The sequence below is a fragment of the Sorex araneus genome, chromosome 1 (assembly GCF_027595985.1).
Source record: "Sorex araneus isolate mSorAra2 chromosome 1, mSorAra2.pri, whole genome shotgun sequence".
Taxonomy (NCBI): domain Eukaryota; kingdom Metazoa; phylum Chordata; class Mammalia; order Eulipotyphla; family Soricidae; genus Sorex; species Sorex araneus.
This window is the reverse complement of record NC_073302.1, coordinates 5,216,256-5,226,618: the sequence shown is the minus strand read 5'-3', so window position 1 is coordinate 5,226,618 and position 10,363 is coordinate 5,216,256. Positions and strand designations below refer to the sequence as shown.

The following is a 10,363-nucleotide window of genomic DNA, read 5'->3' as shown; positions in this document are numbered from 1 at the left end:
GGCTCGGGCTGCCAGGCACGGGGGTGCGGCCCTGACAGAGAGCAGGGTGTGCCCACCTGGGCGCCCCCACTCCCGGCCCACGACGGCCGTCCCGACCTGACCCAGTGTCAGCGCAAGCACAGCCGGATGCCAGCCCAGGGTCGGGGCGGCCAGAGCCGAGCCCCAAGGCTGGAACCCGACGAGGGGCCTGGGGGGGGCGGGCTGGTCCCCCAAACACACCCAGAGCCGGGGCGAGAGGGGGGGGATGTGCACAGCCCTTTCGGGGCCCAGAGCCGGGCCCAGAGGCCTTCCTGAGAGCGACCAGGTGGGCCATGGAGCTGGGGGACCCCACCCCCAGGACCCCATCCCCAGGGCCCCACCCCCAGGACCCCACCCCCAGGGCCCCGTGCGGCAGCCATTGCAGGAGGGAGGGCTCCCCGCAAAGGGCACGGGGCGCCCCCCACCCCAGGGGGCCAGAGCAGCCTGTGGGATTCTCGGCACAATCGCAGGGGAAACAGGGGGGCGGCTGGGAGGACCCCGTCCCCCGACCCCTCTGCCCGCGGGACCCCCTCCGCAGAGGCGGGCAGGGCCCCGGGGCGCAGCGGCCCTGCCCTCTGGACCAGGGACCCGGGCGGGCACCGGCGGGCATGGCTCATCTGTGCGGCTCCCGCCAGGGCCGTGTTTGTTTACTCAGTTTGCAAAATTACAACCTCAGCCCCGCCCGCGCCATCGCTGCCCGCCCAGACCGGCCGTCTGGGGCGACGGCTGCAGGGGCGGCGGGGGGGGGGGGCGCCTTCTCTCCCCGGGCCTCAGTTTACCAGGAATGAAGTGAGCGCAGGGCGGGGGACGGACGGCAGAGGGTCGGTCCTGGCCGGCCAAGCCCGGGGTGAGGGAAGCTGCGTGGGACCCGCCCCGGGGCCCCCTCCCCAGGCCCGCACAAGCACACTGCCACAGAGGACGACTGTCAGTGTGCCCCGCCCCGCCCCCAGGTGCCCGGGCCACCCCAGAAGCCCCCGGCAGCCCCGGGCGGTGACAGAGCCTGACACCCCGGGCTCCCCGGACTCAGCTATGAGAGAACTGCCAATTACCCTCGCCCGTGCCAGGAACGTGGGCTGCCGCCTTCCAGAATGTTCTTGTACCCCAGAGGCAGGGAGGGGCTCTCCAGGGAGGCAGGAGCCCAGACTCGGGCCAGGGTTCCAGGGCAGGGGCCACGGTCGGTGCCTCCCGGGTCAAGGCCAGGCACGCCGCTTGACCAAGGGGTCCAGACGGGCGCCCGCCTCGCAAAGCGTCAGGCCACCCGGAACACGGGGCTCTGGGCTCCGCGAGGGCACGACCCCGGCAAGCTGGCACCGGGCAAACACGGGCCCGATGGGCACCTGAGGGGCACCTTCGACAGGCCACGGCCATGGACCCCCAGGAGGGCAGGGCCAGGAGGCCACCCCGGCTCCCACCCCAGAAGGCCCCGGGACAGTGGGCGGGACTCGAGGAGGTCCAGGCTGGGCCTGAGTAAGGGCACAGCAGGGGGGACCTCGTCTTGTGTGAGGCCAACCCGGGGTTCCACTTCCGGCCTCCCATATGGGCTCCCAGCACTGCCAGGAGCGGTCCCTGAGTGCAGAGCCAGAAGTAACTCCTGAGCACTGCCAGGGGGCGGGGGAGAGGAGGGGAGGAATCAGGAAGGGGGGAGGGGACAAGGGAAGGAGGAGGGGGTGAAGGAGGGGAGGAGGAGAGGGGGAAAGGGAGGGGAGGGGAAGGGGGGAGGAGAGGGGGGAGGAGGAGAAAGGAGGGCAGGGGAGGGGGAGGAGGAGAGGGAGGGCAGGGGAGGGAGGAGGATGGGGGAAGAGAAGAGGGAGTGCAGGGGAGGGGGAGGAGGAGGATGAGAGGAAAAGGAGGGGGGAGGAGAAGAGGGAGGGGCAGGGGAGGGGAGGAGGAGGGGGAGGAGAGGGAGGAGGAGAGGGAGGAGCAGGGGAGGGGGAGGAGGAAGAGGAGAGGAAGGAGGAGGGGGGAGGGGAGAGGGAGGACAGGGGAGGGGAAGGAGGGGGAGGAGAGGGAGGAGGGGGGAGGAGGAGAGGGAGGGCAGGGGAGGGGGAGGAGGAGGAGGCCGGGCCTTCCTGCCCAAACAGACTCCTTAGGAAGACTCAGCAGGGCCGGCCCGATGTCAGCAGCAGGGGCTGGCAGGGTGTCTGCCCTGCACGTGGCCAGCTCGGGTTCGATGCCCCGAGCACCGCCAGAAGTAAATCTAGGAGTAACCCAAGCATCGGCAGGTGTGACCCAAAACCTCAGCTCCTGGGCCAGAGTGACCGGGCCGGCCCGAGGCGCTGCTCGAGGCAGGCCGGGGGTGGGAGGCGGCACCAGCTGTGCCCGGCCAGCGGCGGGCAGGGGGCTGGCAGGGCGGGCACCCGCAGACCGAGCCTCACTCTGCCTCTGCCGCCGGGGGGGGAGCGCCTTCCCCGCAGGGGGGCCTCTGCCGACCCCTCGCTCCAGCTCCCGCAGCGGAGCCAGACCCAGGGCCGGACCCTCTGACCTCTCTGCCCTCGGGAGGGGCTGCGGGGCCTGCGGGCGGCCGGGGCCCGTCCCTGGTGGGCGCGGGGGCTGCCATGGAGGGGCCCGAGTCGGCCTGTGCCCGAGGGTGCCCGGGACACCCCATCCACCCTGCCCAGGCCTGGCTGCTGCCCCCCGCCCCACCCCCCCCGGCACCTCAGCCCCCAGGGCCCCCAGACAGATACCCTCCCCCAGCCCCGCACCCCGCCCCTCTGCCCCCTACGCTGTCCCAGGGTCCCCCGGCCCCACGAGGGACAGTCAGCAGGGAGCACTCGGGGACGGCGGGACAGAGACAAGAACGACCGAGTGTGTCTGCGGCCGGACTCAAGGCAGCAGCACGCCCCCCCCCCGTGGGGTGCACCCCAGCTTCTAGCCACCGCCGCGCCCCACCCCTGCCCGCCGAGGAAAGGGTTTTCCAAGAGTTGCCACGCAGAGGGGCTGATGGATGGGAGACAGAGGCCCAGAGAGGCAGAGCCACTGGTCCTGGGTCACACAGCATTTGGGCCACGGGCCCAGGCTCCGGACCCACCAGTCTAGCGCTGGGGATGGGCAGGGCGAGGCCATGGGGCCCAGCTGTCTTCTGGCCGATCCGTCCTCCCTGCTCTGCCCACTGTGGGGCACTAAGTCCCCACACTGCCCAGCTGCCCAGGGCCGCCGGCTGGCGTGGGGGCCGGGGGCCACAGTGCCGCCTGGCACGAGCCCCCAGAGACAGCACCACCCACAGCCGCTTCTTTCCTTTTCTGGGGGGGAGTTGGGGGCCACCCCGGCGGTGCTCAGGGCCGACTCTGGGCCCTTCACTAAGGAATCACTCCTGGGGGTGCCGGGGTGCCAGGGCTCGAACCCGGTCAGCTGCGGGGCACGGCACACACCCTCCCGACCGCGGGGGTTCTGAACCCACAGCACTGCGCGGAGTCTCAGGGACGGGACAGGCCCCCACGCGGTCTGCCAGCACAGCAGGGTCCAGCTGCTGCCCCCCGCTGCCCCATCCCCCCCGGCCACGGCCCCCCCAGGATGACCGGGCCAGGCGCCCAGAGGGCCAGGAGCAGCACATCACCCAGCGGGTGGGTCCCAGGGGGCCGAGGGCACCCAGAGATGTGGGCACTTCCTGTTCTTCCAGTTTTAAAACCCTGAGATCAAAAGATTGCAGCCCGGAATGACTCAGGCACCAGGATTCGAGGAGCGGGGAGGCCTCCTCGGCTTTCCCGGGGCGCCGGGACCCCGGAGCGGCCACCCAAGCCCTCCAGAGAGGCCGCCTTCCTGCGGGGAAGTTGGAGACTGGGGGGGGGGACACTCAGGAATGCCAGTCCCTGCAGGGGTGAAGTGAGTCATGAGCTGTGCCTGCAGAGGAAGGGGGGGCAGCTGTGGAGGAGCCCGGGGCGTGGCCCTGGACACGCGCCCGCACGCCCGCCCGCCCCACCTTCCCACTCGGCCCCTCCCTTCGCAGGACTTTTCCATCCCGTCCGACTGGCGGATCTGGGTCCCCAGGAGCCCGTGCTGCACAGCTTACGGGCCTCCAAATTCCCCGGCCCGGGCTGCCGCCCCCACCCCATCCCCAGGGAGTGGGAGGTGACAGACAGGCCTGGCACACAGTACGTGCTCAGTTAAACAATGGCTCATCTTACCACTGGAATTCAGAGTGCGCTCGGGCCCGCCCAGCCCCATCCACCGCGACCACAGCCAGAGCCTGCGGCGAGTCGGGCCTGGCCCACCCGCAGAGGAAGTGAGACAGAAGCCAGCCCGCCCAGAGACCGTGGCCATCACGTGTCCAGTGCGGTGGTCATCAGCCCACGTGCCCACTCACGAGAATCGCCTTTGGGGCTCTGCCCCCGGGTAGGTGCTGAGGGTTGCCCAGAAAGGAGCCTCCAGCCCCCCCCCAACAGATTCTGGGAGGGGGGGAGCAGGCTGTGTGTGTCGCAGAGACCCAGCAGGACACGCCAGTGACTCAGTTTGCCCCAGGAAAATAGCCTCCGAGGGACCAGCACCCTCGGACCTGGGGCTGGGCGGGGCCTGCCCCCAAGGCCGCCTGAGTGGCCGGGACCTGGGGGAGATGTTTATTAGAAACCGCGGCGTGGGGCTGAGACACCCCTGAGTCACAGTCTCGGGGAAGGCAGAATAAACACCGGGCAGCGGCGACCAGTAAAAGGGCCACGGGTGGAAGGGGCCGGCCGGCCGGGGGTCATGGGAAAGGAGGGGGGCGGGGCGGGGGAGGCGGGGTCCACGGCAACAAAAGCGCGTTCTGTGGGCGCTGACTCGACTCTGCCGAGTCCCCAACTGCACCCCCAGGGGCTGACCCGACCCTGGAGAAGGGCAGCGTCCAGCCGGGCTCTGGCTGCAGAGCTTCCGGCCGTGGGGCGGGCGCGGGCACCTCTCCACTCCAAGGACCCACAGGCCCCGGGAGGAGGGAGAAGCGGGGTGCAGGGGGGCGGTCAGCGCCGGGGAGGGGCACAAGCTTCTCCGGAACAAGCGGGATCCCCCCCACACAGCCTGTCGTGCCCCCCCAACAAACACGTCTGGGGCAAGACACTGTCTGCACAATAAGTAAGTGAGACGCCCTCTGCCGCCTCTCTGGTCACCCCCGGGGCAGTGACACTCGTCATGAATACACCCCGGGCTCTGGCCGGGGGCCAACATCAGCACCTGGGGGTCCACCTGGGGTCCCAGTTCTGGAATGAGGCACAGGACAGGGGCCGGGAGGTGTGGCAGCAACATGAACTCACGAGAAACAGGGCACCCAGCCCACGTGGTCCTTAGGACTCAGGGTCTCAACACACACACACACACACACACACACACACGGAGCAACGCGTGAAACAGGGCACCCAGCCCACGTGGTCCTTAGGACTCAGGGTCACACACACACACACACACACACACACACACGGAGCAACTCGTGAAACAGGGCACCCAGCCCACGTGGTCCTTAGGACTCAGGGTCTCTCTCTCTCTCTCTCTCTCTCTCTCTCTCACACACACACACACACACACACACACACACACACACACACATACACACACGGAGCAACGCGTGAAACAGGGCACCCAGCCCACGTGATCCTTAGTAGGACTCAGGGTCACACTCACACACACACACACACGGAGCAACGCGTGAAACAGTGCACCCAGCCCACGTGGTCCTTAGTAGGTCTCAGGGTCACACACACACACACACACACACACACACACACACACACACACACACACTCAGAGCAGCGCGCCAACTGGCCAGAGAAACAGCACAGTGGGTAGCACATTTGCCTTGCACACGGCCAACCCAGTCCCAGACACAGCACATGGTCCCCTGAGCACCGCCAGGGGCGATGCCTGAGCACACGGCCAGGCGGGACCCCTGAGCAGCACGGGAGTGAAGCCCAGCCCTTCTGGTCGAAAATAAGATGAGGGGGAAGGGGGGAGGTATACTGGGGTTCTTGGTGGTGGAACATGTGCACTGGTGAAGGGATGGGGGTTCGAGCATTGTATGACTGAGACTTAAACCTGAAAGCTTTGTAACTTTCCACATGGTGATTCAATAAGATAATAAATTAATTTAAAAAAATAAGATGAATTTTTTTTTTCAGTTTCTGGGCCACACCTGGAGTCACTCAGGGGCTCCTCCTGGCTCTGCAATCAGGAATCACCCCTGGCGGTGCTCGGGGGACCCTACGGGGTGCCCGAGAAACGGGCAAGGCCAACGGCCTTCCTGCTGTACGACCGCTCCAGCCCCAAGATAAGAGTCTTTAATATCAAATTTATCACAAAGGGAAAAGAAAGCAACGCACCGCGGAATGAGCCGGCAAACAGGTGTCTGGACGCCGGGACGTACACGCCATCAGCGGCCAAACAGCCGAAGCTCCTCCCAGGGACGGAGCTGGGACTCAGAGACCCCCGAGGCCACAGACCCGGGGGCTCTCCTCCCGGGTGCGAGGTCGAGGGACCCGGAGGAAGGGGAGGTGGGCGAGGTTTCCCAGCTACACTCGCAGACGCAGACGGGCTGTGCATTCCGACACTCGCCACTCAACACCCTCGGCTGCTGGTCCGAGGGGGCGCGGGCAGCTGGGAGGAAGGGCAGAGACAGCCGGTGGGGGCAGGTCCTAGGGGACCGTGGAGACGCTGCACTAGCCCGAGTGCCCACAGGCGCCCGAGCACACGCGCAGTGAAGGCAGACAGGCTGGCAGCTCCCGGTGCTCCTCGTAAGCCAGTGGGTTGCTTATTTCAGGGTGTGGTGGGGCTGGGCCACTCCCAGGGGCGCTCAGGGCTCAGCCTGCACTCAGGGGTCACTCCTGGTGGGGCGCTGGGGGTCAAACCCGCGTCGTCGGCTGCGTGCAAGGCCAGCGCCTCCCTGCTGTGCGGTGGCTCTGGCCCCACGGCCAGTGTTTTACAGGACAATGAGTGAGGGGCAGGTGAAGGCAGCCAAAGGGCGGGCCCGGGACCCCGCACCCTCACAGCCCCCCGAGGGGATACCCGGGACAGGACACGGTTGTCCCGGCCCCCCAGTATCCTCCTGGTGGGCACAATCCCTGGAGCTACGGCTGAGTCCTTGCAGACGGTCCAAAGGGGCAGGAGCCCCCCACCCCACGCCAGGTCCCCCCAGGGCGACGGGGACACTCAGCCCCTCACCCGCTTGGCTCCCGGGGCCCCATCCAAGCCCCTCTCAGGCCCTGCCCGTCCCTCGGCTCGGAGGGCAGGCGGAGGAGGGCTCGGCCGCGGGTGGCCTCCCGTGGTCTGGGGGCTCCCCTCGCCGCCCACTGGGCCTTCTCCAGTGGGCCGCATCTGCCTGCCCGTGGGCCCTTGCGGAAGTCACCGGCCGCAGTGATTCTGCGGAGCCCAGCCCGGGGCGGAGCTGAAAAGCGGGAGCCCCACGCCCGGCCCCCCCCCACCCGCCAGGGCTCTGGGGGCAGCAGGCCAAGGGACGGGGGTGGGGGGCTGCCCCCAATACCCCGCCGGCTCCCTAACGCCTTGCTGCTGCACAGTGGGGGGGGTCGAGAGACAGGCGAGACGTGAGGTTGGCTCCGGGCAGCGGCTGCCCGCGGGAACTCCTCGCGGGCCCCCGGGGGGCTCGAGTCTAGAGGAGGCGTGGGGGGGTGCGGGTGGGGGATCTGAGAACCCCAGATCTCAGGGCTGCGAAGGACCTCAGCCCTCAAGGGACGCCCCCTCCCTTCGCAGCCCAGGGGAAACTGAGGCCTCGGAGCCATCGGAAGTCTGTCTGCGGTGGCACAGCCTCCGGGCACCCAGCCTGGCTCCGTTCATTCTCGGCGTCCGCACACGCCCCCTCACGGCAGCCACAGGCAGCCGCGCTCTGGCCCCCGGCCCCCCGGGGACCACTGGGCTGCGGACGAGTCCCTGCTCGCCCGGGGCTCCGGGTGCCGGGATGAAAGGCGCCGTGGGCAGGAGGCGCCTGACCTCTGCCGGGACTTGCCGGCTGGCGCTCACCTGCTCACCTGCTCCCGCGCCGCGAGCCAGGCCCAGAACCCGAACCCGGCCCGGGGCGGGCCCCACCCCAGGTGGACTTGCGGCCCCAGAGTTTTGATTGGCAGGTATGAAGGGCCACTGCCTCCTGGGGGGAGGCCGGCCCCCCACCCCCCGAGCGCCCGCCCCGGGAGCCCCTCAGGTGCGGCTGCAGCAGGAATCTGAGGTGTTTGGAGGGGGCTATTAATAGCGTCAAGGGCCAGCAGGCGCCGAGTGGGTGCACCCCCTCCCGGGGCCTGGCGGGCACAAACAAACCCCCCCTGTCCAGGAGGGCACTTCACCCGTTTGCGGTCTCCCAGGGGCAGGGGGCGGGGAGGGGGCGGGTTCCCCCTTCCTCGCAGCTCTCCGGCCAAGAAGGAGGTGGGTGGGTGGGGTGAGGTCCGAAATCAGCCAAGGGTGGGGGAAGGAAAAACCCCACCAAGAAGGGCACAGCACAGCACACCCCACCCCGAGCGGCCAGGGGCCCCAGCGGGAGGCGGTGAATGGAGGGACTGTTCCAGAGCCCCAGGGAGGGGACAGGAAGGCTCCGCCTGGGCCTTCCTCCGCCCAGCGTCCAGGCCTGTCCTACCAGGAGGCGGGTCGGGACTTAACCCTCTGCTGGGCCGGGTGCCGTGGGCCAGATTCATCTGGGCACTGCCCTTACCCCTGGCCGGGCCCCCGCCAGAGGCCTCGGTCCACAGACAGCGCCTCCCCCTTCCCCAGCTTCCTCGGGAGGGTATGGACACCTGGTCACATCTGGTCCCCGATCTCGAGGGGAGAGAGGGGCGCGGGCAGGCGGCACGCAGGTGCCAACACTGCCCAGGACAGCCAGGGCGGGCACGGTGCCACGGCCCGCCAGGAGAGGCCAGCAGCCAGGAGCTCGCGGCTCAGCCCACGTGGGCGCGTGTCTGGGTCAGGCCGCGTGCGGAACCAGCTACGCGAAGGGGCTCCTAACAGCTCCTAAGAAATCATTCACCCGTTTCAGAGCCCAGGGCGCCCAGGTGCCAGGCCATCACCAGACAGAGCCGGGAGCTGGGCACCAGCTGCCCAGATGCACCCAGGTGGCCTTGCCACGGCCAGCGAGCGGAGCACAGAACCCAGCACCGCGGCCACCTCCGTCTCTCCCCCATCCACCGCACCAGTCTCTAGGGTTGGGGGACAGGACGCCCCCCCCCAGTCCCCTGGGCGTGGTGACCAGCTGCCTCCCTGAGAAGGGGGAGTGTGGGCGGGACGGGCGGTCAGCAGGCTCTCACCCCAGTGGAGGCAAGGCGCTGGGGTCCCAAGGCCCCCCCACCCTCCAGCGCCCCCTCTCTGTCCCTGGGCCTTGATGGGCCTTACAGCAAGCCCCGGCCACGTGGACCGCGTCCCGGGCCAGCTGGGAACTGGGACAGTTACTCAGGGAAGGTCAGCACTGGCGCCCGGAGCGCTTCCGGGCGGGGAAGCCCAGGGGGGTGGGGAGGCTGCGACCCTTCCCACGGCACGGCGCGGGGGGAGCCTCGGGGCGACCCCGGGGCGGGCCGGAGGGAGGAGGCAGGTCCGAGTCCCTCGGGCAGGGCAAGGGCGCGCGCAGGGGGCGGGAAGGGGCGCCGGGACGCGGGGGCAGTAGGACACGCGCCGGGATCTGGACCCCCGGCCAGTCCCCGCTCGGCCCGGCCCGGGCGGGGGCGTGGCCCGGGGGCTCCCGCCGGACCCCGCGTGAGTCTCACCTGCGATGTGCTGGCGCCGCGCGTCGTCCAGGTGCGTGGACAGCACGTCCCCCATGGCGAGGAAAAGCCGCGGCGCAGTCCGCCCGCCGCCCGCCGCTGCCCGTGCCGCTCAGGCGGACGCCGCTGGCGCCATGGAGCCCCGCCCGCCCTGCCCCGCTCCCGCCGCCCTGGCCGCGGCCTCCGCTCCGGCTCGGCTCCGGCCGCGTCCGCCCTGCCGGTCGCCTCCGCCCCGCGCCCCAGCCTGCGGCCCCGCGGCCCCGCCCCGCCCCGCCCGGCCCCGCCCCCGGAGGCCCCGCCCCGAGCCCGCCCGCCCCGCCCCCGTCCGGCGCCGCAGTCCTGGGCTCCGCCCACCCCTCCAGGCCACGCCCCCAAGGCCCCGCCCCCGAGTCCGTCCCGCCCGCGTTCGGCGCCGCAGCCCGGGGCTCCAACCCGCCCCCCAAGGCCACGCCTCCCCAGAGGCCCCGCCCCCGAGTCCGTTCCTCCTCCGAACGGCGCTTCAGCCCTGGGCTCCGCCCCGCCCACCATGCCAGTCCCCCATTAGGCCACGCCCAGTCGCCCCGCCTCCGCCCTAAGCCCCGCCTATTCCGTAGAGGCCACGCCCAGTGGCGGTCCGTCCTCCTCAAGTCCCGCCCCCAAGCTGCGTGCGGGCCTGAGGGGCGGGGGGCGGCGACCGCGGGGACCGCCCGGGAGACAGAGAC

The 10,363-nt window shown here is 70.2% G+C and overlaps 1 protein-coding gene across 1 annotated transcript in view; it reads right to left on the bottom strand.

Annotated features, from left to right (window-relative positions):
* NIBAN2 (niban apoptosis regulator 2) overlaps positions 1–9,870 on the bottom strand; it is a 34,625-nt gene extending 24,755 nt beyond the window's left edge. Inside the window, exon 1 of the mRNA XM_055141286.1 lies at positions 9,666–9,870. Coding sequence (XP_054997261.1) covers positions 9,666–9,720 — 55 coding nt within the window. The 5' untranslated portion in view covers positions 9,721–9,870. The remainder of the gene's footprint in view (positions 1–9,665) is intronic.
* Between the last annotated feature and the right edge of the window lie 493 nt (positions 9,871–10,363).